Source organism: Cricetulus griseus, chromosome 3 (assembly GCF_003668045.3).
Source record: "Cricetulus griseus strain 17A/GY chromosome 3, alternate assembly CriGri-PICRH-1.0, whole genome shotgun sequence".
In the NCBI taxonomy this organism is placed as follows: domain Eukaryota; kingdom Metazoa; phylum Chordata; class Mammalia; order Rodentia; family Cricetidae; genus Cricetulus; species Cricetulus griseus.
This window is the reverse complement of record NC_048596.1, coordinates 146,565,495-146,577,537: the sequence shown is the minus strand read 5'-3', so window position 1 is coordinate 146,577,537 and position 12,043 is coordinate 146,565,495. Positions and strand designations below refer to the sequence as shown.

At 48.1% G+C, this 12,043-nt stretch overlaps 1 protein-coding gene across 11 annotated transcripts in view; it reads right to left on the bottom strand.

The window, feature by feature from the left end:
• Positions 1 to 12,043, bottom strand: part of Nav2 (neuron navigator 2) — a 356,301-nt gene that overhangs the window by 50,594 nt on the left and 293,664 nt on the right. For 6 of the 11 annotated variants that reach the window (XM_027410497.2, XM_027410500.2, XM_035442486.1 and 3 more), the window contains exons 14-19: positions 10,473 to 11,175; positions 7,186 to 7,644; positions 6,410 to 6,475; positions 5,052 to 5,096; positions 2,015 to 2,175; positions 159 to 347 (exon numbers count right to left, since the gene is read on the bottom strand). In XM_027410497.2, the coding sequence (XP_027266298.1) occupies positions 159 to 347; positions 2,015 to 2,175; positions 5,052 to 5,096; positions 6,410 to 6,475; positions 7,186 to 7,644; positions 10,473 to 11,175 (1,623 nt within the window). The remainder of the gene's footprint in view (positions 1 to 158; positions 348 to 2,014; positions 2,176 to 5,051; positions 5,097 to 6,409; positions 6,476 to 7,185; positions 7,645 to 10,472; positions 11,176 to 12,043) is intronic. The other 5 variants (XM_035442488.1, XM_035442489.1, XM_035442487.1 and 2 more) reach the window with 4 other exon arrangements.

Below are 12,043 nucleotides of genomic sequence, written 5' to 3'. Positions count from 1 at the left end.
CCTCAGCTTCCTGAAAGGTTACCCGAGGGTCAGATCTTTCTAGTGAGAGCCCCTCATCCCCACCCAAGAGGTGAGGGGAGAGTGGTAGTGACCAGAGGGAGCACCGTCAAGCATGCCATGCTAAGTGACCTGGTTGGTGAAGTACCTCCAACCCTTACCTTCCTCAAATCCATCCCGGAAGGAGCCCGACCGACTCATTGTTCTGCTCTTCTCATCCAGAGACATGGAGCTGTTCCGGAAGCGGCTGTCAGTGTAGGGGTCATACTGGCCATCTGCATTGGACAGGCTGTGGGTCCTCAACATCGTTGGGTTGGACAAGCTCATCTGGGTGACAGTGGTGGGACTTGCTGGAACCAGAGGAGCAGAATGAACTGCTGGATATCCATACTTCTGTTTGAATCCCAGCCGGGTACCAGTCAGCGGCTGCTTATCGCCAGCAGTGTGTGTGCCTGCCAACTTCACTCCCTTGTCTATTTCTAAAAGGTAGTCTCATCAGCATTTGAGTTACAGGCTTAGAGCTAAAAATATGGGAGGGAAGGTGGGTCAGTTCCAAAGCAAGGCTCAGGGCCTCACGTTCCAACTTGGCACGTTCAGGCAGGCCAGTGTCACCTTCCAGGCATGAGCTAATTACTCCCTGGGTTCATCTAAAACAATCCTCTGCAAAGCCAAAAGCCCAAAATAGTCCAAATAGGCTTTTGATCAGATAGGAAGCATTTGCACATGACAAGAACCTCTTGCTGCAAAGAATTATGGCTGGGAAAGAACACTGCAAACATAGGTTTCAGGGCCTCAGACAGGGATCATCTCACAGAATGCACAGAGTATCAAGGCAAAGGCACAACTTCCCTAAGTTGAGCTTTCTCATCAAAAGTCCTGTCCATGTTAGCCATGTGCACTGCATTCAAAGGTGTACATTCAATAGAGTGGAATTACATGCCCATGATTACAAGACATACACATCATTAGATTAAATTCAAAGTCTAGAATATTCAGAAAAGTCTGCTGTTCTAAACATTGAGACCAAAAGAAAGGATTTTCCTCCACTGACCAGTCCTCAAGTACCCACCTACATTCCACCACCTTCAAGTAACCTTTGCTGATACCAGCACCCAGCTCTCCTTCCTGTGACTACACAATCCTCAGGATCAATTCTCTTCCATTACTGAACTCTTCCCTTATATCCTGTCTGTTGGATCTGCACCCATGTGTCTGTGTCCAATAGAGAATCCCTCAGCATTCCAGCAGGGACTAACACACACACACACACACACACACACACACACACACACACACACACAAATACACACAAACCCAGTATGTCAGTCAACACATTATGTAGGCAGCAGCCATTTCAAAGAATACTTGTTCATTAAAACTTATTTTCGGCTTGATAAAGCAATGAGGAATAGTCTAAAAAACCTGATTTTTTTCACAAGTCCAAGAAGCAGAATGTACCCTGAATAGCAGGATAGTGTCCCCCCACCCCCTGCTAGAATCTTACCTATCCTCACTGCAGGAAAAAGACTACATGGGTGTGTCTAACCTTTAGATTTTATGACAGGAGGCTGTCATCTACAGAGACCATGCTCCATGAAGTGCAACTGAGTTATGAAAGCCTCTCATGCCAGTCAGTGGTGTATACTTTAATCCCAAAATTTGACAGGCAGAGGCAGATGGATCTCTGAGTTCAAGCCAAGCCAGGTCTATAGAGTGAGTTCCAGGGCATTCAGGGCTATACAAAGAAATCCTGTCTTGAAACAACAACAACAAAAGCCTCCACACATACAAATCTCTTAATGTTTTAAGTAAATGTTGGCCTCATCTGTGGCCATCCTAAGTCACATATGGCCCAGGGGCGGGAAGTACTCAGAACTTTGCAATTTTCTGTTTCTTTGACTGCACTGCTGAGGACTGATCAGATACCAAGAAGGATGTGGCCACAGGCCTGTTTCAAAACACAAGACAGCCTCTGCTCTGCAGAGTGGATCAACACAGCTCAAGAGTGGCTACTCACCAAGCTGGGAGAAGTTGAATCTTGTTCCAGAGGGAGAAGTGACACTAGAGCCAGAGGAAAAGGGGGAGTTGGCAGCAGTGTCCTGCAGGCCCCCAGCAGAGTGGGACCGTAACCATTCTTTGGCGTCTTCCTGTGTGCGAAGCTGGGAGGTGGGAGTATACCTGGAGACAGAAACCAGGTTGGAATGAACAGCACTTATGAAAATACATTCCCCACAGCTGATGAGGGCTATGTAAAAAGAAAAACTATATTTAAGACAGGGAAAAAAAATCACTACACACCCTGAAACTTACAAAGTTTCTCAAAACTATTTTTTTTTTTTTTTTGCACTTGGCTGCATCTGGGGAAAATTATAATTCCTTTCAGCTTAAGGGGAACACCTAAAGGGAGAAAGACTGGGAATGCTCAAAAGAATCATCCCTGGGTGTGACTGGGACATGTTGGTTCATGACAGGGTCGCTTCAAAGCCCCCTCCTTGACAGGAAGAACAGTAAGAGCTGTTGTTAGAGTTTGAGGAGGTTTTAATGAGCTAACTGCTGGCATCTGCACACACTGGTGAATGGCCTTGAATCATGGCGGCCAGTGGGTGGCATTTGGAGAGAGCTGTGGTGCCAAATGTGTTTACAATAGCGGCTACACTTTTCTGAGGCAGGGTCTCTTACAGCCCTGGCTGTCCTTGAACTTGCTATGTAGCTAAAGATGACCTTCAACTTCTGATCCTCCAGCCTCTATCTCCCAAGGGCTGGTATTTCAGGCATGTCGAATCATGCATACTTTATAAAATACTGGGGCTTCCTGCATGCTACAAAAGCAGTCAAACAGCAGAACCACATCCCCAGCCCCTCAACTGCTACAATACAGCACTAACAGATTTCATGAAGACAAACCCATACTGGTGTGTTAAATATGGGAAAGCCTTCAGAAGTCATGTGGTCTTATCCCTTGGACATTCCAAAACAGGACTGAATATTTACTGAACATCTCTGATGGGTAGATCCCTTTATAGGTATCATCTCCCTGAGGCTTTAGACTTACACAGTGATGTAACACTGAGTCCTGCTATATGCTCTGGGAAGCTGGGGACCAGAGCTGAGATTCTAATCCATGCTTGTCTGATTGCAAACTCTAGTCACTTCCTACTTTTCCCACAGACAGCATCTGGAACTTCTGCATTGTCCACATTGTCAGGGCACCCTCAGATTAAGGGGCTATAGAGTGGTTGCTGATCAGGTCACTAGAGGAACCCACTGGCCTTCAGCAATCTGCTACCTAACATGTGTGTTGTCAAGGGAGTAAGCCAGACAGAAAACAACTGTGAACAGGAACACAAGTCTTCAGTCTTGTTGATGAATATACACCCTTGTAAGGCACATTGAGTACCTGTGAATAGTTGTCACATAGCCCCATCCTAAATGCTTAGACAATCAATTCTAAAAATCCAGGGCTAGTAGAGCAGTGGTGGCACACACCTTTATCCCAGCACTCAGGAAACAGAGGCAGGCAGATCTCTGTGAGTTCGAGGTCAGCCTGGTCTACACAGTGAGTTCCAGGATAGCCACAGCTACACAGAGAAACCCTGTCTCAAAAATCCAAAACCAAAAATAAATAGACAAACTCAGGGCCACATAGCATTAACAGATCTACCACAGACAGGAGCACAGCATTTCAAAATGTAAATATTTAGACGTTAGCTCCCTCTTTGGGTAACAGTGGATTGTGAAAATGTCTCAGTTGGTGGAGTGTTTACTTAGGACACAGGAAGCCATGGGTTCCGCATGCAGCACAGCAAAAACCAGGTATGTTGGTACACGCCTGCAATTCCAGCAGGTAAGAAGTGGGAGCAGGAGGATCCTAAGTTCAAAGGTCATCCTCAGCTACATAGCAAGTTCAAGGACAGCCTGGGCTACATGAGACCCAGTCTCACTCAAAACAAGGGGTGATGGTGGCACCCATCACTCATTTCCATATCTAGCTGACACATAAGGCCATGGTGTAGAACTCCGCTGGGAGGCATAACATGAGCCTTCTTGTTTTGATACCCATGCTAATAATCTTTGAAAAGTTCTGGGTCTTTAAGAGCTGTGGACTATTAACTAGAGACACACAAGACAGCAACAAAACATTTCACTCCAAGATCCTTTTCATGTGAAAGAATGTAACATTTAGTGCAGGGCGATGCTGAGGCTACAAATAACAAGGCTTTTAGGAAACAGAACTTTCGGAAGTCCACAGGGAGTGTGAGCAAAGTGAAGCAACTTGGGCTGGTGATGCGATGGACATGATTCGAGCAAAGTCGACTTAGAGCATCCTGTTTTACCAAGATAAGCCCCAACAAGTGGCCCAGGCCCAACTTACTATGCATGGAAAGACATTCTTTTCTGGTGGTCTCTTTTTCTTTGTACTTTCCACCAAAAAACAATCATATCCATGTCTTAGTAGGTGTTGATAACTGACCCAATCACTGATTAGGACATTAAGACAACTCTTCAGTGTTTTATAGCCACAAAGGTTAATTATTAAAAAGTAAATTATTTTTATTAATTATTACTATTATTATTATTTGGTGGTGCTGGGAATTAAACCCACAACCTTATACATGGCAGGCAAATGCTCTACCATGGAGCTGAATCTCTAGTCTGGAAGAAGTTAGTTTTAAGTGGGGCAGCTAACAAAGCAGCATGCTGTAAGTCATGTTCTCCTTTGAAAGCAGCTGTGTGTACAAACATTCATCAAGTGCCCAGTGCCCCTCCTGCCGGCCCCCAGGAGCAGTCACTGCTCCTGGCTCCAGGTTTCTGCCGGTTGTGAGATGGCTAGGTCACATGAAGCTTCACAAAGCAACAGACCCTGCTCAAGCAAGTAAGCCACAAATGGAGAGATGAGAATGAGAGGGGTCCATCATCCAAAATACAGCTGCCGTGGCCAAAGCAGGGACCCCAGCCCAGCCCAGCCCAGCCCAGCCCCACCAGCTATGAGAGAACCACACAGCCAAGCTCCACAGCCACAACAGATGGCATGGGTGCAAGGAGGGGGCAGATACCTGAGTCCTTTCTTAGGCAAAGTGTTCCTATCAAGGTGCGGGTCACTGTAGGAAAGTTAAAACAAAATCAAGAACTTCAGAAAAGCACAAGAAGAGGGGGAGGAAAGGCAGGAAGGCTAGGGAGGGGCCTGAGGACCCCGCAAGGGACATACTCCCACCACCAGCCATGCATGCAGCTCATCCACACAGTATATAAAAGAAACCTGGTCTTGTTTGCACCTGCACCAGTGCATACTTTACCCCACATCACAAGGTGGCCTGAGTCATGAAACCCAATTGTTCCTCCTTTTCCACAGGTTCAAAGCCAAGGCAGGGGCTGGGCCACCTAGAAGCACAGCCTGTGCTGCCCTAGGTCCCACCTGTGTACCTCCTCAGTCCCTCTCCTGCGACCCTACCGCCTGTGGCAGAGGTTTCAAGAAGGGGAAGAGACTCATTGGAGAGTTTCAAGAGGTAGCAGTCTGCATATTTGGAATTCATGTGTGATGAAGTAAATTGTAGGTCCCTCTCAATGTCTCCTTGTTCCTGCTCAGCAAGGGCGTAGCCAGGAGCTGAGCCCTGGGCAGGAGCCTGGGCATGCTGGAACTTGCTGGCTGATAGAGTCCAGGCATTTGAATTTCTAAAGTGCAGGGTTTTAAAGGCTTGGTTTGTAAGCCTGACAGAAACAAAGTTAGTGCTGTGGATGGGGTGAAGGGGGTTTCCATTAATTCTCCCCCCCCCCCCAAGCATGAAACAACATCTGCTTGTTATGTTTGGCCAAGCCACCACTCCTCCAGAAACTCAGGGTCAACACCCATCTCTGAGGCCCACCCACGGCTGGGGGCGGACCCAGGCTTCTCCAGTCGTAAAGCCCCAGCCCTCCAGGCGCTCTACCATTATCTTTGCAGAATACTGACACACACAACACGATACTCTGAACAACACGATGAGCCAGACTGCAGCAAAAGCCTTCAAGGGAAAAGAGCCAGCTGGGCCAGGAGGGGTGGGGTGCAGGGGAGAGACAGAGGTGAGGGCCAGGCTGCACAGTGGGTGGTAGACAGTACCTGGAGGGATAGGGAGGAAAAAGCAAGAAGCTGGGAGGCAGGAACATGCCACGGACACCACGGGGATGCCAGTGAGAGCTCCTGCAGCCCTGGATGAGTGGCAGGGTTTGGGGAGGCCACCCACTTGCCACCTTTCCCTGGGCTTTAGCAGACAGTGGAGCAGGCCCTCACTGGCATGCCTGGCTATCACAGGGTACACCAGAGCCACAGACACAAGCGGGAGCCTCAGGCCAACAGCCCTGCACAGAACAACTGGCTTGACAACAAACACAGGCAGAAGAACCCCCCCCAGGCTCAGCAGGCCTATGATGTCATTACCTGTCCTGTTTCCTGGGCAGAGTACTTCTGCAGAACTTAGGGCTAGCAGCAGGGGAGGAGAGAGGGCTAGAAGTCCAGGCAGGTAGAAAACAAGAGAAGGAACATTAGACGGAAGGAAGAGGCACTGTTATACACAATGGTCAGAACACTTCTCTCACTCCCAAGACTGACCTGGCTTTGTTCCCCACGTCTGGTCTAGAAACCAGACACACCCCCAAACTGTAGCAGAATCAAGGATCTGTGGACTCTTGCAGATTTTCCTTCTCTTATCACTGTGGCCAGCAACTCAGGAGGGTGTTGACATGACACCCTCCCCAGGTCACCTACTCTGCTTGCTCAGTTATATGAGAAGAAGTAGTTGAAGTTGTCAATAGGCTGACATTCCAATGCTGAATGTCATTTCAGACAGTAGCATAGATCTGTCCCCATCTAGTAGCTCTGAGCACCAAGAATATCCGAAAAGAAAAAAGGGATAGCAGGAAGCAGTCAAGACCAACTCCAACCTAAACTGGCTTCGACCGGCAAGGAACTGATTAGAAAAGATCAAAACCAAGCTGAGCTGGTGGCACACACCTTTAGTCCCCGCACTTGGGAGGCAGAGGCAGGCAGATCTCTGAGTTCAAGGCCAGCCTAGTCTAAAGAGAGAGTTCCAAAACAGAAAAACCAGAAGGAAAAAAAGAGAGAAAGAACAAAACCTCCCAGGCAAAGGCCTTTGGATCCCTAACCTCCTGTCTGTATCTGGGGAAGAAAGATCCTCCTGAGGGCACAGCACTAACCTTTCTGACAGTGTGGTCTTCACACTGCTGGTACGGACAAAAGGCAACAGGGAGTCTTCCTTAGTGGAGGTGACTGGACCAGGGGAGGAGTTGTGACTCAATCCCCCACCGCTGCCGAGGGATATGTCAATGGACTCGCAGCTGGTATGCAGGCTGCTAACAGACTGGAAGCCCAGACCATCCTTGCTTACTGCCGACGAGCTGGTACCCCAGGTGAGGCTGTTGGAAGGGCCCGAGTGGGCTGAGCTGGGGCTGGAGGCTAGAGGAGACTGGTTGAGGTCCACGTTCTTACTGTAGAGAGGACTGCTGCTCCCACTGCTCAGGACTCCACTGCCTGAGGGGGACTCTAGGTTACCTTGCTGGGTCATAGTGGCATGAGGGTTGGAGATGACCACTGCACTTTTCATGGTTTCGGCTGTGGCGATGGGCACTTGCTTGGTAGGCTTCCCACCAAAGAGTCTGCGAAGAGACAAAGGGTTGTGTGGGACAAATACCTGGGACCAAGGTGTGCAGAGCTGCTGCAAAAGGCTGGGGCAGAGGAGGTTGTGAGACCCTTGGAAAGGGCAGTGGTCTCTCCTGCAGACACACTAGGGTCTCCCTAAAGACAGGCTGATAGTTAAGTAGGGCTGGATGATGGTGCTTCCCAGGGACCTCTTTCTAGCTCTAGGCTGCAGCAAGGACACAGCTCTAAGCCCAGGCGGTAGGCACACTTTCCACAGGCCTACCCACATTCCTCCATGATCTTGCTTCCCTTTTCTTTCTCTAAATAAAATAGCTAGAAGGTTGCTCCAACCCAGGAATCTTCTGGAAGGAAAAGAGTTTCTTCTTTCTGTGACACCAGGTATGAAGCCTTGAGACTTGGTTCTTTGATCCCTTGGCACAATACAAAGAGTCAAGATCATGAGTTTACACCTGGAGGGAGCCCAGGAGAAGTATGAACACAAATACATGAGCAACAGAAAGCCAGAGAGCTTGTGTGAGCTGACACCATGCACAGAAACATGCTGGGTCCACAGACACTGGACCAGACATACTGGGTACAAATCAGGTCTCTGAAACAGACACACAGAAATGCCATGCCAACTTCTGCTCATTTCTGAAAATGTGTGATCAGTACAGAGAAAGCACAGGGGCCTTCTCTTCCATGGGCAGAAAGCTCTCTGGTGAAACCACCTCCAAGCCAGAGGGTGGACCACGTTCTAGAATGCAAGGGCCTTATCCCCTCCTCAAAAAGTAGTGAAGGGGGTAAGTAGCCCTGAAAACTGACAAGAACACTACATGTTGTGACAGGCAGACTGCCTTTTGCCCCAAAGCCTGAAGTAATTTGAATTTGACTTTGATCACCTGGAAAGAGTCCCTCAAATCTCAGTATCTGTATGGCATGAACAGATACATAACCCTCACTACAATATCTAAAGGCAGAATCAGAGAAACACATTATCCTACTCTGGAATCTGGGCCTCAGAATACTTACATACTCAGTGATGGGACCTCCCCAATGTCCTCTTTTCATTGTTAGAAAGCAAAGATGAGAACCTTTGCCTGGCTTTCCACCCCATATACAAATTCACTTGGTCGGCTGTATGAATTTGTGAAATCTGAAAGAACTTATCCATCTCACTCCACTGGGGGCTTCTCCTTGATACACAAATAAACACAGCTAGACAACCAGGGCAATTTAGGGAATGTGTGATTACCCAAGCCTGGGTGTGCGTGAGGAGCCCGTGTGCTTTTAAAGATTCATGTACACTAGCCTGAGGATCTAGTAAAATGCCACTGTAGCATCCAAAAGGAAGTCTTTAAGACCATGCCTTATTCTTCTACCTGAAGCAAATGGGAGAGGAATTTTTCATTTATGTAGGTAGTGTGTTAAAACAGCAAAGAACAGCCCATGGGTTATTATCCCTAAAAAAGTAATGATCACTGGCACCCTAATAATCAAGTCTAGACAGGGCACACCGCATGGACTTCCTCCCGTTTCATGTGGAATGCTTCTTTTGGAGTCTTCGGATATCCCTGCTCATCCTTAATTTGGGTTCTGGGTCTGATTTCTACTTTCACACCCTTCAACTTTCCAATCCTGGGGCTTGTCATGGCCCAGAAGGTAATGTGAGAGCTATGCAACTGCCAATCAAAAATGGGCCCGTGGCTGTGTGTGGTGGTGCACGCCTTTAATCCCAGAACTTGGGAAGCAGAGGCAGTTAGATCTCTGTGAGTTGGAAGCCAGCCTGGTCTACATTAGTGAGTTCTAGCACAGCCAGGACTATGTAGAAAGGCCCCGTCTCAAAAACAAAAAACAAAAAAGAAAAAGAAAAGGGTTCAATGGGTGATTTAAAGGAATTGTTAAAAGACACCCTTTCCACAATAAGAATTTCCATCAACGGCAGAGATGTGAGGAAGACATGACATTCAAAAGTGCTAGGAAGTCAATTTCTCCTTGTTAGAAACGGTTCTTCTTTTAGAGGTTTATGTAAAAGGAAAAGAAAGAGTAGGGCTAAAGAGATGGCTCACTGCATAAACCCCTTACAGACAAGCAGGAGGACCAGAGTTCTGTTGCTCACAATTCATGTGAAGGACGGGCGGTGTGTGGTACCCACCTGCAATCAATTCCCAGACTAGCCCTGCTCTGGGTTCAGCAAGAAACTCAGTAATTAAGGTGGACAGTGATCAAAGAAGGCACCAACTTCCACTTCAGGCCTCAGTGTGTGTGCACAACGTGCACATGCCCACACATATATGAACACACACATACACTACACACTCTTACATATGTAACAATATTTTTAAAAGCTAACATTTCAAATATTGTCCATGTGTTATAAAAGAACAGGATGGTACTGAGACAAGAAAACAACAGACCTCCATGCCGTGAACTAAAATCTGGGTGTGAAAGTGTGCCAGGAACTCACCCTTACTGTCGCTAACTTTCACTGGGTGCCTTCCATGCCAAGCACAGCTACAAAGATGAACTTTAGCAGGAATGCTGAGGAAAGTACCATCAGTTCCAATGAACAGAAGAGGAAACTGAGGCAGGGTTCAGAAAAACAACCTGAGAGCTAATTAACATAAAGTCAGGTTTTGATTCTAGAACTTTTTGTTTCTCATCCTAGCATGAGTAAAGGAACACACAGACTACAGATGTTCAGGTGGGAGCTGGCCTTGAATGCAACCTTACCAAGAACTGAAGTGCCGCAGGTTGCTTTACATCAAAGTGGGAGTTTATTAGTCCAGGGTGCCAGGCTACATACTGTGGCCCTGCTTGGCTGTATGCATTTCTACTTGCTTACCTGCGGAGTGTGGGAGAGGCCACATCTGAATACTTGGTCCCTGGCTGCAGAGTGGCCTGAGCTGAGCCGCACACCTGCTGGGTAGCCGGGTTTGCTTTCACAGAGTTACAGGAAGCCACACTCTCGTTGTCCGAAGAGATGCCTTTCTCCTTGTCTGTCTGGTTGACAAGCCCTGGCAGGGAACTGCCCAGGGATGTTTTGGAGGGCTCCCTCAGCTTGGGCACTGGCAGGCCTGCTGACTTGCTGCTCATGTTGGAGTCAATGCTACTGGTGCTGCATCTATTCCCTGCTCCATTCCGGCTGTTGGACTTACTGGGCCTGGGCAGGCTCCGATACTGTAAGTTCGTCCGAGAGCTGAGAGACAGATATCCATCATCCTGGTTCGGGGCTCCGTCCATGCTTGTCTTCCGACCAGTGGACCGACCGACAAGGGCCGATGATTTGGGGATTTTACCCAGTGTGGCAGACCTACTGGTGATGGTGGCCCCACTGGCTGTGATCATGGCAAGCCCAGCAGCAGAGCCACTCTGTTTCTTGAACCCAAAGCTATTGGAGTTGGCAGTGGGCATCCTAGAACTGCTGGGGAGAGTTTTTTTGGCTTCATCTCCACTGCTGCGGCCAGCATCTGATGGGGAGCGCTTGACCTGGGAGGCTTTGGGTGAAAGTCTTCCTTTCTCAGACACCTTGGCATCGTCTGTTTTTCCTAAGAGAGAAACCAGTGAGGTCAGACCACGAACCCGACTCTACTGGCTAGTGTGCTTAGAATGCAGACCCTTCTAAAGACTGTGGTCGCCCTGCTTCCTAAATGAGAACAGCACCCTGGGGATGTCAGGAGAGAGAGCTTTGCACAGTGATAATCTCATCTGCTGCTGTCTGTTCCTACAGGGAAGTGTCGCTGATTTTACTCTTTCTAAGCAGTCTATGCTCCCCCAGATCAGAGCAAAGCCAGGAAGCTGCTGGTGTATCCCAGGCACAAGAGACTCTGTCATACACTGCCCTCCTGCCTCATGTATTGCATTTCCAGGGGACAGCATACAATATACCAATATGGCCTTGAGCAGCTGGTACTGGTTCTGGTGAGTGGTAAACCCCAGTATGGAGCCAGCTGGTACACAGTGAAAACAACCCACATGGAACCACTGTGGGACTCACACACATATTCCTCCTCAGAAAGAACAAAGGAAGTAAACCTTTAAGGAAGCTGTTACAGGGGCTGAGAGAGCTGGCTAGGTCAGTCAAGTGCTCGCCTTTCAGGCAGGCATGAAGGCCTGAGTTAGAGCCTCAGAACAACCTTAAAACAGGTGGTTGTGGTGGGATATATTTATAATCCTAGTGTGAGCAAGGTGGAGCTAGCATGATTCCTAGGGCCAGCCTACGTGGTGATCTCGGGGCCAGTGAGTGATTGTGGCTCAAAAAAAAAAAAAAAAAAAAAAAAAAAAAAAAAAAAAGGTGGAGGAGCTGGAGAGATGGCTCATCGGTTAAGGGCACTGACTGCTCTTCCAGAGGTCCTGAGTTCAATACCCAGCAACCACATGGTGGCTCATAACCATCTATAAGGAGATCTGGTGTCC